The sequence below is a fragment of the Ochotona curzoniae genome, unplaced genomic scaffold (assembly GCF_017591425.1).
Source record: "Ochotona curzoniae isolate NIBS_2020 unplaced genomic scaffold, NIBS_Ocur_1.0 contig_2723, whole genome shotgun sequence".
Classification (NCBI taxonomy): domain Eukaryota; kingdom Metazoa; phylum Chordata; class Mammalia; order Lagomorpha; family Ochotonidae; genus Ochotona; species Ochotona curzoniae.
This window is the reverse complement of record NW_024465573.1, coordinates 1,553,807-1,572,055: the sequence shown is the minus strand read 5'-3', so window position 1 is coordinate 1,572,055 and position 18,249 is coordinate 1,553,807. Positions and strand designations below refer to the sequence as shown.

Genomic DNA, 18,249 nt, shown 5'->3' with positions numbered 1-18,249 from the left:
GATGTCTTTTGGCCCATTCTACACATCCAGTATAGCGGTGAGTCTGACTTTGTTTTTCTTCCACAACTCTTGTTTGTCTACAAACGTACACATTCTCACTACACACCGACACTTGTAAATAAACACACTACTACATACATGATTCTTTTTTCCAGAGATTGCACATTTTTCCAAATTTTGATTTCTCGTGTCATGGCTATATGATCTCAAAATTAGCCCTATCCTTGAGGCACAGATGAAATTTTAAATGGAGAGAAATAAAACAGATTCCCTAGCATTCTTTGATGACAGAGGCCCCTTTTGTCAGATTCTCTTGTAGAAGGCATGAATACCTAGTGGAGTTCCAGCATTCTGAGGCGCCACAGCACAAGTTCAAAATCACAATAACAAAGAAGTAAAAAGCAAAAAGTGAAAACTCATTTGTGTGTGAGCTTCTTCTCCAGACTCTGTGCTTTTCCCAACAATCATCCTCTTCTGTTTTCTTTCCAGATTTCTTATATAAACAACCTGTACTATTTTATAAAAGGTTGTGATTATAATCTGGGAGATTTTGGTTTCCTTATCTAACATGGTTCAAGCCAAATTTCCAGAATCTGCTTAAGAATTTGCATGTCCTTATATTTTTGTAGCTCTAACCCAAATAAGAAGGTTGATTGCTAAAATATGAAACCAACACACCCATTAGATTGCTTATCAGTTTTACGTAAAGCCTCACATTTTGGAATCTCATGTTCTTTTTTAAAGTCCAACGTTCTGAGAGAAATGAGGAATGTCTCGATGGTGACCATGTTTATCCTGCTGGGCATCCCACACACAGAAGGTCTGGAGACCATGCTCTTTGTCTTGTTTTTGTCCTTCTATATCTTTACCCTTTTGGGGAACCTGCTCATTCTACTAGCCATTGTTTCCTCTACTCGGCTTCACACGCCTATGTACTTTTTCCTGTGCAAGTTGTCTGTTTGTGACATATTTTTCCCTTCTGTGAGTTCTCCCAAGATGCTGTTCTATCTCTCAGGGAACAGCCGGACCATCTCCTATGCAGGCTGTGTGTCCCAGCTCTTCTTCTACCACTTCCTGGGCTGCACTGAGTGTTTCCTGTACACGGTGATGGCCTATGACCGTTTTGTTGCCATATGTTACCCTCTACGCTACACCATCATCATGAGCCACAGAGTGTGTGCCATCCTGGCCATGGGGACCTCCTTGTTTGGCTGTACCCAGGCCACCTTTCTAACCACTCTGACTTTCCAATTACCCTATTGTGGCCCCAGTGATGTGGACTATTACTTCTGTGATATCCCAGTGATGTTGAAGCTGGCTTGTGCAGACACGTCGTCCCTGGAGATGGTGGGGTTCATCAGCGTGGGCCTCATGCCCCTCAGCTGCTTCCTTCTCATCCTCACTTCCTACAGCTGTATTGTCTGCTCCATTCTTCAAATTCAATCTACAGAGGGCCGACGCCGTGCCTTCTCCACCTGCAGTGCCCACCTCACCGCCATCCTTCTCTCCTTTATGCCAGTGGTCCTTATCTATTTGCAACCCACTCCCAATCCTTGGCTTAATGCAACTGTTCAGGTACTGAATAATCTGGTTACTCCTATGCTGAACCCTTTGATCTATAGCTTAAGAAATAAAGAAGTAAAGTGTTCTCTGAGGAAAGTACTACAGCAAATGACTTCCTTTTTTCGAAGTGTGGGATAGAGGATCAGCAATTAACCTGATAATTCATTACTTTGCTTATAGAATTTATTTTTTTGCTATAAAAAACACAAATATTATCACTACTTGAACATGATTTCTCCCCAATTGAATAAATATGACGAACATTGCCTCCGTTTTTCTTTTTTAATTGCTATTCTTGCATCCTCTTCTTTTTTCCTAACTTCTTAGGATATGGCCCATCCTAATCCTCATTGGTACTACTACATAATTGCCAACTAAAATGTCTGTGTTGAGTAAGATCCCATTTTATAGTCTAGGAATTACTAAAGAAATGAATAGGCTCAATCATGTATGGCTTACAGGTGATGTCCTGTGACTTCTAAAATACAAGAAAACTGTGTTAATGCAAAGTATTTATTCAAGGAAACTAAGATCTAGAATGAATGACTCAGAAATGCTATCCTATGTCATCCACAAAGTTTGTCGGCAAGTCTCAACATCTGTAGCTAGGACTTAATTGGGTACCAAGGTGACAGGAAATAGAAAGAGAATTTGGAGAAAGTAGATAAGAGTATGTGAAAGAGTGACTGAGTCTGTTCTAAATTTTTTCTCATTGTGTTCTCTAGCACGGTCATGGTTTGGTATAATCTGCTCACACAAAGACTTCAGCTTTAGTTTCCTCACCTTTATATCCCTTTCTTTTCCAATTGACTTTGTGGTAAGTTGTGTGCCATTACAACCTGGAAGAAAAACACAATAAGGAGGGGATGATGACAGATGAAGGAAATAATGAGACCAAGTTGATAGGAATAAAAGGGATGGAAGGAAAAAAGAGATGATGAGGAAGGAAAGAGTGATAGGAACAAAGGGGGCTGAAAGCAGAGGCAGGGACAGAGTCAGAGACAAGTGTTCCATCACTTTGACTCTTTTCAGAATCAGGGATAAGTCACTAAATTGTCCAGACTGAACTAGTGAGAATATTGTGCACGGGTTTCAGGTTAGAGGATTGAGCAAGTTTATAAAAACAGTATTGTGGGCCCGGCGCGGTGGCGCAAGTGGTTAAAGGTCCTCGCCTTGCACGCCCGGGATCCCATATGGGCGTCGGTTCTAATCCCGGCAGCCCTGCTTCCCTTCCAGCTCCCTGCCTGTGGCCTGGGAAAGCAGCAGAGGACAGCCCAAAGCTTTGGGACCCTGCACCCGCGTGGGAGACCCGGAAGAGTCTCCTGGCTTCAGATCGGCATAGTATCAGCCCGTTGCGCTCACTTGGGGAGTGAATCATCGGACGGAAGATCTTCCTCTCTGTCTCTCCTCTCTGTATATCCGCCTTTCCAATGAAAAAATAATAAAAATAAATCTTTAAAAAAAAAAAACAGTATTGTTTCTTGGTCTCTTCTCTGAAGCTCTGGGCCCTTTATTTTTTTAGTTTAAATTCTGTTTCAGAATCTTTTAGGTAGACACATTTATTCTTGTCATTTAAGACTCATGTGAAACATAATTTTTGTAGGAAGTCTTATCATAAGTGAAGTCCCAATTCCTGTTATTTGAATCACACTTGACAAAATCATCATTCAATTGTTTCAAAGTTGTCATTACCTTGAAACACGTACTAGAAAAAAACATCAAAATAATATAAAAATTAATATTACCCATTAAAATAAGTATAAAAATTAATGACAAAATTTGCTAATTAAATCCAGGAATATGCTAAAAAGCAAATATGTCTCTATAAACTCAGAATATAAGAGATAATCATATAGTTTACATATAAACAAGACAAATAAGAATAATCCATGTAAGCCTAATCTTCAGAAAAGATGCTAAGAAAGCATTCTACAAAACCCTGATAGTGGGCAACATCATCAAAAACTTTCTGGAATCCACAAATAGGTTAGCATATCCCTCACCCTGTAGGAAGTCAACTGCTAGAGCTGAAGAAGTGGTGAGCAAAGATGGCAGAATTGGATGAGGACAAGTTTAAACAGAGTTGGATTAGCTGAGGTGAAGCAGAGAGGGAACAATCCCAGGAAACAGAAGACAGTCGAGGAGCAGAGGGACTCCTAGAGACTCCGGGACATGGGGAAGCAGCAGAGACAACAGAGTTGTGTTGCAGTAACTAGATACCCCAGTCATGATCAGCGATTGGAGCTCCACAAGTAACCAGGTAGAAAGGAGAGTTTACTGGGAACTTAAGAGGTGGACCCAATCATAGAACTGTTTGCCCTGCTGATCTACTTGGTCCAATTACAATCAAAACCACAATGGTAGGAGCCCAAGCACTTGGATGTAGAAATAGGATTTATTTTGTGGCCCAAATACCCACCAGTTTCAATTGTGCTATTGTGTGTACTGAGGAAAAGCCTGTGATGGTAGAGAGACATGTACTAAGCCAGGAGAGAAGTCATTTCTGGCTCAACACATTGCATTGGTCCAACTGGGAAAACAGTGCCAACTTGGTATCTTACAGGTTAAATCCAACTTCAGTTCAGATGATACTCAGGCCTAACAGCCATTGGGTTGGATTCTGGCAAGAAGAGAAAAAGAAAAAAGAAAATCTGTGCAACCCTATGATCTAGGATAGGTGGTATCTGTCAACTCCTGGATACTACTAGAACCAGCAGTGGGAAAAATGTTGAGCAGGCATCAGTGAAGCCGCAGCATGGGATCATAGGGAATGGAAAGTGGCAGGCCAGGAGCTGGGGCTACAGAAAATGGGATGGAAGCCTAGCACAAGAGCCCATAACTAAACCTTGCTGAAGGGAACAGCATGAGTGGTTGCAAATAAAGAACTGAGTACTGAATGCAATCAGTAAAATCAACCTGTAAGCCAGTGAGCAAAGCAGCTTAGAAACCAGACCTAAGGAGAAGAATCTGTTAATCAAAATTGCAATGACCAAGAGCAAAAGAAGACAATGGCACAATGAATATTACTAATGCCTCCTCTACAAAGGAGCAAAATCCTTGGTCAATCTCAGAGGTAATTGAGCAAGATATCAAGGAACTGGGGATAAGGAATTGTTTTTTTTTTTTTTTTTTTTTTTTTTTTTTTATTATTGTTGCTTACATTGTATTGTGTAGTACAGTTTCATAGGCGCTGGGGATTCCCCCCACCCCTCCCATACCCCTCCCCCCATGGTGGATTCCTCCACCTTGTTGCATAACCATAGTTCAAGTTCGGTTGAGATTCATTGCTTGCAGACACATGCCTAGCATAAAGTTCAGCGTCTTATTGTCCAGATAAGTTCAGTGGCCTCTTGGGGAGACCTTCTATGGTCTGAAAATAGGTCTAACAGAGTAAAGATCCAGTCAGTTAAAAGCCCCAACGAGGCCACAGTATCAATATACAACATTATGGAATTAATTGACATAGTATTGGGTAAACAATATGTTAAAAATAATGCAAGTTCCCTTCTTCGAAACATCTGGGTTGAGACAGTATCAATGACAGGTTCAAAAAAAAAAAAATAACAAACAACCAAACAAAAAATTACAGGTTAAATCAAGGCAAACATGTGGTATCTAATCTTTTGGGATTCGCTCATTTCCCTTAGCATTATAGTTTCCAGTTGTACCCATTTAGCCACAAAGAACTGCATTTTGTTTTTTTTAATAGCTGAGTAGTATTCCATGGAGTAGATGAACCAAAGCTTTCTTATCCAATCTTCTGCTGATGGGCATTTCGGTTGGGATAAGGAATTGTTAAAAAAAATTACAAAGTTCATTAAAAATGATAAGAAGCATCCACAGAAATTCGAAGAACTTAAAGAACACTTTAGACAATAAACAGATCGAAATAAAAGCAAGCCAAATTACTATAAATGAAAAACACAATGCATCAAATTTTAAAAATCAGTTTAATGCCTCAGTAATAGAATGAATAAGGCAGAAGAAAGAATACCATAATTGGGAGATATCTCTTGAGATAATGCTGAAAGATTCAAAAAGCTGGAAGAGGAAATGAGTCAAGCTAAGGAAAGCATTTGGGAATTAAGGGACACCATTAAAAGGCTAATATAAGAGTTATGGAGGTTCTAGAAGGCACAAATAAAGCTGGGGTCAATGAAATAAAAATTAAGAACTTTTGAATATTGAAAAATATTTAGGAAACAACATAATGGGTTGGAAGACACAGAACTCCCACTAGGGTTGACCAAAATTGATCTTCACCATGACATATTTTAATCAAGCTTTCTTCAGTTGAACATAAGGAAAAGATCATAAAATACTCACATTAAAACATCAATTAACTTATAGAGCAATCCCAATCAGACTCACAACTGACATCTCAGAGCGACTCTACTGGCCAGAAGAGGCTGGAAAGACAGATTTCAGATTCTGAAAGAAAAAAAAAAAAACGGCCTACATTTGAAAATCTACTCATAACTCCTGCTGATGGTGATGTTGGTAGAAAGGCACCCTCCTTCATTGTTGATGGGATTGCAGGTTAAGGCAGTCACTACAGAAGTCAGTACAGAAACTGCTAATATAACCTAAAATTGATCCATCATATGATTTGGCTGTCCCACTACTACAAATATACCCAAAGGAAGTGGAATCTGTGCATGAGAGAGGACCCCCAACCCTGTATCTATAGCAACATAATCAACAATAGTGAAGACATGGAAACAACCCAAATGCCCAATGAAAGAGGAACAGATAAAAACAACTATGGTACATCTGCTCCATGGGAACACTACACAGTCATTAAACAGAACAAAATTCTACCATTCTCAACAAAATTGTACCACCTAGAGAGTATTATGGTCAGTGAACCAAGTCAATCCCAAAAGTACAAATATTATATGTTCTCTCCGATATGAGGTAAACTTCATGCAAAACATGAGATCTATAGATACATAGGTAAACATGTATACTTCACTGTATCTTCACTTCTCAGTACCGTCTTGAAGTTTCATTCAAAATATTGTTCCATTTGACGCATCCTTAACCTTACAGATTCTACTTTTCTTGCTTTACATTGACTCTCGTGATCAGCAACCAAAAGTTGGGATGTTTCTCTGAATGTCAGGGTGACAAAGTGAAGATGGCTCTGCAAAGTAAGACAGTTGACAAGCTCTTAGAACATAGCTGAACCTGGAAGTTTTTCACTCAAGAATTTACTTGATGTAAGAATTTACTTGATGTCATAAAGCATCAATACATGTGCATTTGAGACTTCAACCCTTTATTCAGGAATAGCCACACTTCCTTCTCTGTCAGTGGAGCACATAACCAGAAACCCAGGCTGATTCCACTTACTGACAGAGATAACTTGAGGAGATAGTGTTTGCTGTCATGATTATGCCGTTTGGGTGACTATCATCCCACATCTGGATGTCTGGTCCAAGTTGAAGCTCTGCTTCTGATTTCAGCTGCATGCCAAGGTGTGTCCTGGGAGCAGCAGGGGATGACCCCAGGGATGGTGTCCCTGCCACCCACAGAGGAGATTTGGATTGAGTTCTGAGCTCCTGGTTTTAACCTGGTTCTGTCCAGGCTATTGCAGACATTTGAGAAGTGAAACATCAGCTAGAAAACCCTCTGTCTCTTTCTCCATCTTTTAGAGTGTCCAAGAAGGGACTGGAAAGGCAGACATCAGGTCAAAAGAAAAAGAAACCGATGCAGTTTATGTTAGTCCAAAAAGTCCAGAAAGTCCAGAGCAGAGAACTTCCATTACCCAGGATAGTCTCCATTCAACCAACATCAGAATCAACAAACAACAAGAAAGAGAGTTTTTAATCTATGCCTGAAATGCCTCATAGCCTCCAGGGTGACATTTAGTAAACAAATATTAGGAACTGGGGTGAAGATCTCCAGGACACAGAATCATCCCTTGTCTTCATTTGGCTTCATTCTAGACACACAGGAAGATGACTTCCAATACTGAACTCCCAGCTCCCAACTTGGAAACCCTTCTGTCCCCTGTGCTATCGACCCAGCAAAGCCCTAGAGTGGAGCCAGATTGAATTATGACCTCATTCAGCTCAGTCACAGTCACCAGGGGTAGCCACACCCAGGGGGCTGTCACCCAGGTCCCGTGACCTCCCTGCTATGGATGAATGTGGTGTATTGACTGGCTGTCCCATTCAAATATCATTTTGGAGACAGTTGCTCTGTGATGGCTAACACAGCTGCCATTGTTCTGCATTTACTTTCAGTTACGTGATTGTCTTCAACAGATCCAGTACAGCAAGGGAGCACTCAGTAAACTGCATAAAACAAGTTCAAAACACTAACAGATGGTGCATTGTCACATCCAATGAACACTGAGTCTGACCATAAGTCCTGAAGTACCTCTGTGAGGGGACCAAAACCTCTTTGCTTCCCTGATACACACTTGGAGCAATAAAAAAATCCTTGGTTCTAAGGGGACAGTCTTAAGGCACAGTGAGCTAAGCCACTGCTCATGAAGCCAGTATCCCACAATCAAAATGAGAGTTTGGTTCCTGGCTCTGATCCAGCTTTCTGCTAATGAGTCTGGGACAGCAACTCAGAGTGGGCAAGCACCTGGTTTCCTGTACACCACGTGAGAGATCAGGGTGGAGTTCTGGGCTCTTGGCTTTGACTTGGCAAAATTGGAAAGGAAGCAGAAGAGCTGGGTGTCCATTGGACCTGCCTCTGTGTAGCCAGCAGCAGCTTAGCCCATGGTAGCACCCTTGCCCTGGCCAGGATTCTTACAGGGCACTTCTACAGGAAACTGGTGGTCTCGCCCTTGCCCTCAGCTTGGGACCCCAGAATCTTCTGTCACTGTCACTTTCTGCTGCCCAGCCTCTTACTAGGTTTGTACAGCTGTCGGGCACTTGTATGATGACGGTTTAACGCTGTCCAGGAGAAGGAGATGGTCCTTCGCTAGTGCTGCCCTCTCTACCACACTGCTTATCACAGGGCACCCCTGTCTGTGGCTGATCTGTCCTGAGCCACTCTGGGTGGAAGCACCTGCAACCCCCCAGCCAGAAGTTTGGCCAGGACAGTGTTCGGGTAGTAGGTTTGTCCAGGACAGGGCTCTAGAGCCTGCGGCAGAGGCAGTGCTCAGGGTTGAGGGTCTTGGAACCAATGCCCTCTCTGTCCTGGTTCTACCTTGGGTCCAGACAAGGGGAGGCTCTGCTCCAGCTTGGGCGGGGACTGCGGACTTATGGCTGCCTTGGGCTCAGGTGCCGGAGCCCAGCAGCAATCTTGGCCTTGCCATGAGTCCTACAGGCCAGGTCTGGTGGCAAGGCCGATGCCCTCTGGCATCAGATGTGGCTCCCAGGCCGAGTAGATCCCATTTGGAATGGGATGTGATCACAGGCAAGAGTTGGGGCCCAGAGTTCAGGGTGTAGCCAAGCCTACCTGGGTTCACATGCCAGGAAATTGTGTGTAACCTGGACAGAGTGCTGTGTGGCAGAGCTGTGACGGGGAAGTAGCCATGGGGATGTCTCCCTGAGAAAACCCTGTCTTGGCCTTTTCTTCCCACGCACCCCCCCCACCGCCGCACCACCACCACTGGTCCCTAGAGTGTGGGGTTCCTCCTGCTGATGCTGACTGGGGATGCCTTCTCTTGGGCTTCTAGGCCCACAACCAGGAGCCTCCAACACCCTCCTCATACCTCACTGCTTCCCACAACGCTCATTTCTCTCTGGGTAAGGAAGGGTGCCCCCCTCAGCTCTGCCTGAGTTATCCGAACTCATCTAAACTGATTGTTTTCATGTGTCTGTGACAAAGTACAACCTTTGAAATTTTGGGGAGCTAATGTAATTTGGAAAATAAAAGTAAACAGCCAAATAGATCCAAAGGCAAACAGTTTGCCATACAGGAGGCTTGAAAACCAGATAACAATGGAAAACTGCTCAGGGCAGCCTGCTGGGAAATGGCATGTTGGCTGTGTTGCTTCCAAACAGGTTTCAGAAATCACTTGCCACCCATCCTTACCACCATATGGGTCTGACATGTGACTTACTAGTCCTTATCTTGGCTCATGTCATTGTTGCATATAATTTCCATGTAATATCACGTTAGTGGTAGAAATTGGATTTGGCTACCCTTATGGTTTCGCTGCCATTGTTCCATATCCCAAACATGAACTTGGAAGATGTTGATATGGCACGTACACAACACACATTCTTTCTCTCTCTCTTGGAAAAAGATTATTAGATTCTATTTTTCCAGATGCACTCTGTTGTAACTAGAGCAATTAGAAAAAGAGGGGGGTGACACTGCGGCTCAACAGGCTGATGCTGTAATTGTAAGAGTGCCAGCTTCCCACATGGGCCCTCGCTGAAGTCACAGTTGCTCCACTTCCCATCCAGCTCTATGCTTACGGCCTGGGAATGCAGTGGAGGATAGCTTAAGTCCTTGGGACCATATACTCACATTGGAGAGCCAGAAGAATCTCCTAGCTGCTGGCTTCAAATTGGCTCACCTCTGTTGCATCCATTTCTGGAGTGAATCATCAGATGGAAGGCTTTTCTCTCTGTTTTACTCTCTGGCTTTCCAATAAAAATAAAGCTTTAAAGAGGGGCATCAAAGTCACAAAGAAACCAGGTTATTACTCTTTGTAGTTAATATGATTTCTTAGAGAGAAAGCCTCCAAAGAAGCCACCAAAATACTGATAGAACTGAAAAATTCAGTAACATTGGAGGGTATAAAGTTGATATACAAAAATCATTAGCACTGCTATACACCAACAATTCCATGTCCAACAGCTACCATAAAGAAAAATACCCAGAGGCCCAGCATGGTGGTCTAGCAGCACCTTGAAAGAGCCAGGATCCCATATGGGCACCTATTGTAATCCTAGCTGCTCCACTTCCCATCCAGCTCCCTGCTTGTGGCCTGGGAAAGCAGTTAAGAATGGCCCAAAGCCTTGGGACTCTGCACTCCTGTGGGAGACCCGGAAGAGCTCCTGGCTCCTGGCTTTGGATCGGCAGAGCAGCGGCCATTGCAATCACTTGGGGAGTGAACCATTGGATGGAAGATCTTCCTTTCTGTCTCTCCTCCTCTCTGTATATCTGCCTTTCCAATAAAAACAAATAAATCTTGTGAAAAAATGGAAAAAGAAAAATACCCAGGAATAAATTTAACCAGATAAAAGATCTCTACCATGAAACTAGAAATCATCAATGAAAGACATTGAAGAGCATATTTAAACTTGGGGTTAGCATGTAACCCCAAGTAATGTGTAGTCTTATTTACAAAACTATATTATTTCAGCACCTAGACTCAGTGTAAGTGACCATACCACGTAACTATGCACCCCAGAGAGCTTACGTTTTACATCTTGATCATCATTCTCCAGTATCCTGTAGTTCATCCTGAAAAACTGGTGACAAATGTCAGGGTCCTTCCAAACTTCGTATTCAGACTCCAAACTCAGTCACATGCATAATGGAGGGGAATCGAGGAAGTGATGAAACCACAGGGCTCCACTGTCCTGATCAGGAGGACTGACATTCAAGCACACACACAATTTTCCATCTACTCATTCAGTCCCCAGACAGCCACACAGCAAAGGCTGGGCAGGCCAAAGCCAGGATTCCAAAACGCCAACAGTATCTTCCATGTGGATGGCAGGAACTCAAGCTCTTGGGCCATCTTCTGGTGCCTTTGTAGGCACATTAGCAAGCAGCAGGTTTAGAAGTGGAGCAGTCAGGATTCTAACTGGCAACACACTGTATACCAGCTTATCTTACAGTAATAGCACTGTAATGGTCTCTTGAGGACACCCAAAGAAGGCACTATCTTTGCTTAAATGTATTGTTTTAATTTACTTTTGTGCTTTGAATCAAATTACTTTTACAATGAACTTATGTATTTCTTAAGGGCTATAATTTACTATTTAAACACACATACAAAGCTTCAACTGACCATACCAGGCCAGCTGCCCTTCTGTTTCTTCATTGTTTCCATGAAGAAGTGAGGCTATTGGGAGCAGAGTGTGAATTCTTTTCAAACAGCTCTCAATATTAGATTCCCCAGCCTCCAGAATGCTGAAGAATAAGCCCAGAACCCTAAAACTTTGCAAAATCTCTATATCTACCTGCTATTCTGAGGACCATGGTGGACGATGTGGCTCTCTGGGCAGACACTATGTGGCCTTCCAGGCCAGGACTCTAAAGTCACACGACCTTCTGATGAGCAACTTGGTGATGCTCTCAGGAGGCAATGATCATTGAAGACACCCTTCCCTCAGCTCTGTAGATATGAATCATGTGCCTGATGGTGTCTTGGGAAAATGAACATTTGGTCTCAGCATCATGATGCCAGAAAAATGAGCCACCATTTGAGACCCATCACTCAGGGTTACAGGACAAGGAACAGAAATCTTGAGCGTAGATGTTAGGATATCTTCAAATGATAAAAGTTACTGTCATTGTTTCAGAAATGAAAAGGCTACACTGAACATCCTACATGTTTTCATGTGTCAAAAAATTGGTATCAATTTCTACCACCAATCAAAGCAGAAAGCTCCTGGCCTGCTCATTTTTAATTAAAGATTCTGAAGAACATCCCTGTCCATGTTCTGCATCTCTGGTTGGCCCATGTCTTGCTCTGACTGACTTCACAAGGAGCCACTGTTATGAATCCACATGTGTGCAAGTCCCTGGCTGGGCTCTGATTGGTCCAAGACTAGCTCTGACTTCATAAGGAGTCATTACTATGATGTAATTCCCAAAAAATGTATATATAGCCGTCAGCGGGGCCTAGGTTTTTGTCCGCCTTACCCAGGGAGCTATATCTGGTGACCTGTGTGACTTGGACCCATCTACCCTAGCGGTTGTGCTTGTTGGAGTGGTGTGTGCTTTTTTTGTTGGTTTTGTTGATTTCTTGTTCTATTTTGTGTATTCTTGTGCCCATTTTATTTAGTTTGTTTTTTTCCACCTATTTGTTGTTTTGCCCATTTTGTTTTTTTTGCAGTTTTGCTTATTTGTACTCCCCCCCCCCCCCCATTGCTAGTTAGCCAGCTTGGTTAGACTTGTTAGCAGTAGCGTATTTAGTGGCTTTTCCTCTTTCTTGTTTTCTGTTTTATTGAGATAGTCTTGCTTCGCGTTAGTCTAGTTAGTCTAGCTAGTTACACATTAGTCAGAGGCAGTCAGTCCCATTGCGATTCCTTTTTTGTTCTTAGTTAGCTCAGTCAGGGTAACTGATTAGTTAGTGTTTGTGAGTAGACAGTGCAGTTCAGAGAGCGTAGAGAGGGAAAACTGGACATGTATACCACCTGGTCGTTTCATCCTCCGCTTCCCGGGTACGAGTTCACAGAGATCATCGGCCAAGGCGGCTATGGCGTGGTGAAGCTCGCCCGCCAGTTGGCCACGGGTAGGGACGTGGCGGTGAAGATCTTCCTGCGGGAACGCCAAGGCACCAACTCACACAGTGTGGCCCGGGAAGCAAGCATGATGCGGAGCCTGCGCCACGACCACATCGTGCATCTCCTGGATGAGAAGTGTCTGGGCAGGTTTGTGTTCCTGGTTATGGAACTAGCCAGCAGAGGCACCCTCCATCGCTACGTGTGGGAGCGAGGCGGCCTGGAGGAGCCCGAGGCCCGCTCGCTGTTTGCCCAGATCCTATCAGCGGTGGACTACTGTCACGCCAGCCGCGTGGCACACAGGGATCTCAAGCCCGGCAACATATTGCTGGACACGAACATGAATGTCAAACTGGCTGATTTTGGGTTGAGCCGCCGGCTGCCCGAGGGGGCGTGGGTAAGGGGCTTCTATGGGACCCCGGAGTACTGTGCCCCAGAAATGTTTTCTGGGGAGGCATATGATGCCTTTCAGGCTGATATGTGGAGTTTGGGAGTGACTCTCTTTGGGATGCTGACAGCGACGTTGCCCTTCAGTGGGGCAACTGCGGAGGAGCTGCAGAACTGCATCATGGCTGGCCACTATGTGCTGCCGCGGCCCTGCAGCCTGGGCCTCACGGACCTGCTGGGCTTCCTGCTCAGCGTAGAGGCCTGGGCGAGGTTTACAGCCGAGGTCGCCAGGACGCACTGGTGGTTTGGCACCCGTAGCGAGGTGCGCCCTGAGAGCCCAGTCACCCTTGTGGAAGTCTTAAATGTTCCCCAGGACCCAGAAGCCAGGCAGTACCTCGCAGGGCTAGGTCTGCTGCCTGGCAGCAGAGAAGAGAGGACGCTGGACCCTGTTTCCCAGAACCTCGGGTTTCAGCCACCTTCCCTCTTACCGAGCACCAGGAGCCACTGCTTGTCTTGGAGCTCCTTCCGTAGTGATACTGCCTGCTCTCCACAAAGCTCCTTCACAGCCAGCAGCTTCCAAGAGAGCTCCAGTGAGTATGTCTCCCCTGTCACCGAGCCTTTGCCCCTCTGTTTCCTCTGGAACCTGGGTCCCAGCTGCCACAGAGGCCCACACCCCTTGCTCTCTCTTACTAGGCCAGCTGCAAGAAGAGAGGAGCTACGTTCCCAGCGCATCCCAGGAGCCACCAGTGTGTCAGGCCTCCGGCTTCAAGGCCAGCACCAGCACCCCAAAGCGCCTCTCAGATCCAGAAGTGGTGTCAGCAAGTGAGCCTGAGGATACTGGCACCCCAGCCACCACCAAGAAAAGGAAAAAGGGTTTCCGGGGCGTCTGCAGGAGTATCCTCAGGTTCCTGCAGTGCACCTGCTGTATCCCGCAGGCCCCAGACCCAGGTCCCAGCCTGTGCTCCCGAAAAGTGCTCCTGCGCTCCCGGAAGGTACTCCCAGAAGGCTGCCGGAGGGGCAGGTGAAGATGAGTCTGGGAGCTGAGATCCCTGAGATTTTCCCCCTGAGATTTTATTTGATAAATAAAAGTATTGTTTATATGAATCTGGTCTCTTGCGTCTTTTCCCTCTGTGCACCTCGGCAAGGTCCTATGGTGTTGGCCAAAGGCTGGGTCTCGGGGAAGGGGAAGCCCAAAGCTTACAAAGGCCACTAGAGGGATGAGTTCTGAGGTGTCTCATAGCAGGCCGTCTCAGTCTGCAGTAATGGGCACTGTAGCAGAGCTGAAAGACTCCCCAGCCAATGTCCTCTCACATTGTGAACAAGATCCCCAAGGGCCACAGATGTTGACCTCACAGTGAGTGGGTCACTAGCTTAGCACCCTTAACAGCTGCTGGGAGCAGCAGAGCAGGTTCATGTGGCTGTGTGCCTGGCATACCCTGGGTGAGGCAGCAGACAAGAGACAGGCCAAGTACCTGCAGGCTGTCTGCCAGGTGCGAAGGTCAGGTGGGACCTGGCAGTACCTTGGCCTTCACAAGCTGCCTGTGCAAACTGGGTCAACTTGAAGCCACAAAAGAAGAGTGGACCCTTCTGGCCCCACCTTGGGGAAGCCATGGGGATGGGGTCCCACACATCTCTGGAATAATTTTTAAAACTGTCACAATTTTTTCCACTTTTTAATTGAAAAGTCAAATTCACAGAGAGAAGATTCTCCATCTACTGGCTCACTCCCCGAGTGACCGTAATGGTCGACACTGAGCTGATCTAAAACCAAGAGCCAGGAGCTTCTTCCAGGTCTCCCTCAAGGGAGAGGGTCCCATGGTGCTGGGCCTGGCTGTCCTCCACTGCTCTTCTAGGCCACAAGCCGGGAGCTGGAAGGTAAGTGGAACAGCCAGTGTGGGTGATGGCTGGCCCCCAGATCTCTGCCTGTTTTGCTCATGTGGGAGGCTGTCAACACACCGTGTCCCCAGGGGAACTGCTCACAGGAGTCTTGGCTAACCAAGACTCCAACCTGGCCTGTTCATGGGACATGAAACTAGAGCAGTGGGCTGCACCCCAGTCTCTGTTCTCTGTCCTTGGACCAGCTGTGCTAAGATCTCCCTGGTAAACAACTCGAGAAAGTTACATGTAACACTCATCCTGTTTTTCGGCCACATTGAATGAGTTTGCCCCAAGGTGTAGCTTCCAGCTCAAGTGTGAGGTTATGTGGGTATGTAACTTGGTTCGTCTGCCAATGGCCTGAGACCTGTGTCCAGTGACAGAGACATGCTTACTAGCCAGTCACAATACCATTGTTGGGTGGGACAACTGTCAGCACTGTCATTCTGCCTGCCCCCTTTTCTACTCTATGTAAGCTTGTAACTTCTTCCAAAAAACAAACATCTCTCACCAGTTTGTCTCCTGTGATTCTGTGGCTGAAAGACACTGCTGCCCCACCACTCTGTGGTCTTGGGATGTGCTAGACAGAAAACTCCTGAGAATCCAGACACAAACCGGCACCCATAGAGGATTCTGGCACATGCAAGGTGAGGACTTGAGCCACTAGGCTGTTTTGCCAGGCCCAAAACTATCAGGAATTTGAGGTTTGTACATTCTTCTGTTCCTGAATCTTTAGACATTTAGTACATGCTAACATTCTGACATGTTACAAAGCCAAAATCACACATAGAAGCTTTAGATGGACTAGATTATCTTGAGGTGTGGACCCTGAGCAGGCTGATGGTGCCCCAGGCTGGCATTCTGCACCACTGGAGGACCAGGCCTGGAGCCTCACCGATCCAGCCATGGAAACGGTGGCTATGAAATAGAGTCAGACAGGTATTTGGGGATGTGTTTGTCAGCGGACTGCTAAGGAAGTATTGTAGCTAAGGATGACTTCTGGCGGACTTCCACAAACTGAGCCACTGCAATCACAGGTAAATGAAGGATTGAGGGGTGATTTGGAAGGGAGTGGATGCCTGAGGACACGTCAGGGTCAGACTAGAACTCATGCCCGTGTGGGAGACCTGGGCTAAGCTAGCAGTCCACTAGAGCACAGTTAGGGCTACAGGGATGCCTGGCAGGACTATGTCATAGTACCTGCCAGTTAGTGTTGGGGCAGGGAGTGGGTCATCATAGGCTGGGCCATGACACTAACCTTCACACAAGAGAACAGGGTCTGAGGACAGATTCTATGGGGAATTTGTGGGCTCATCCCTGTGGGAATACAGTATCTCCTGGTTTGTGTGAGACCTCGGTGTGGTGAAACCAAGCTAGAGATGACCACAAAACTCACCAACACATTCATAGGAACTGTGGTTCTGAATAGGCCAGGTTTTCCAAGCACTTGTGGACACACACAAAGATTGTATGGGGGGCAGCCCAGGACACAGTATCCACCAACACCGACAAAAGCCAAGACTTGGGAGTTACTATGCTGGGCAGTACACTAAGACCTGCTGATCCTCATGAGAGCTGGGTCTGAGAGCAGGCCTCATGGGGAAACCTGGAGAACTCCCCTCCTAGGCTGTAGCTCCCACTGGTGAGCACCAGAATTAGGGTTGTTTATGGGCCAGACCAGGCAGGGATGCTCCACTTGTTGGTAGGTGTGTAGGCTGGCTTGGTGGATAAACTGGGAAAGGCTAAGCCAACTCATAGCGCACATTGGCACAGGTGGAAGCCAAAATAGATGTGTGAGCCATGCCATGCTAGGCTTCTGTACATGTCTGTGCATGTGAGAGCTGCAGATGTGAACAGACTGGACAACACTTAGACTATAGTATCTACCACTGAGAGTTGAGATTGTGGGCAGGCCAGGCCAGGCCAGGCTATGACATCCAATGGCAAAGGCCAAGACATGGGCCAGGCCAGGCTGGGTGAGATCAACCATCAGCATACATAAGACCTGTGACTGGGAGTAGTCCTATCCTGGGAGCTAAAGGAACTCTCTTGATGAGCTAAGGTCCCCACTGGTGAGCGTGGGAGCCAGAATGGGAGCGGCAGATTTGGTTTGACATGGCGGTGTCTGGAAATATGCCAGATGAGGTTAGGTTCCATCACTTGCTTGTATTTGAGAGGATATAGACCAGAATGGATGTAGGACAGACTGGGCTAAATCATAGCACCAGCTGAAGCATGGAAGAGCTGGGTCTGAGGGTGGGCCAGATGAAGATGGGCTGTTGCATCCACTGATAAGAGTCAGAATGGGTGTGAGCCCGACAGTCAAGGCTGCTGTATCTCCTGGTGAATGCTGGATCAGGTGGTGGGTCAAGATAGGTTGGGCCAAGTACCCACCAGTGAGCATGAGATATACCACTGGAAGGTAGCCTGATAGAGGAGCTTGGGGAATTCCTCTATCAGGACACAGTCCCTGCTGGTGAGCTTGAGAGCTGAGACTGTGAGGAGCCCAGATCAGACCTGGTTATAGTATCTTTCAGCATACGTGTGTGTGTGGTCTGAAAGCAGGTCAGGTCAGGCCAGTTCACAGCACCCACCGGCAGAACAGAGAACCAGAAGAGGGTGTAGGTCACAGTATCAGTCAGTTTACATTAAGGACTGGGACTGGGGGTGACTGGGCTGGACTAGGCTGCAAGCATCTGTCAGCAAATGCTAAGATGGGGGCAGGCCATGCCAGACTGACTGTAGGCACTCCCCACCATGTGCAATGTGTAGAGTTAGGAGTGGGCCTAGTTTGGGAACTTCAGGGACTCCTAGGCCACTGCTTCTACTGGTAAGCATGAGAGCTGAGACTGGGGGCACAGTATGTTGGGCATCGATGCAACACCTTTCAGTCCATATGTATGCTAGGTTTGGGGAAGGGCAAGGATGGCTAGAGCCAGAGTAAGTGCAGGCCAATCAGGCTTTGCAGCAGCATCTGCTGGCAAGTACCAGGACAGGGTACACATTATATCAGGCTGAATCACAGTACCCACACTACCCCCTGGCAAGC

The 18,249-nt window shown here is 46.1% G+C and overlaps 1 protein-coding gene across 1 annotated transcript; it reads left to right on the top strand.

Moving 5' to 3' along the window:
* The first annotated feature begins 762 nt into the window (after positions 1-762).
* On the top strand, positions 763-1,701 carry LOC121153944 (olfactory receptor 149-like). The gene has a single exon (XM_040976702.1). It carries the CDS (start codon positions 763-765, stop codon positions 1,699-1,701), a length of 939 nt encoding a protein of 312 aa, XP_040832636.1.
* Positions 1,702-18,249: the final 16,548 nt, after the last annotated feature.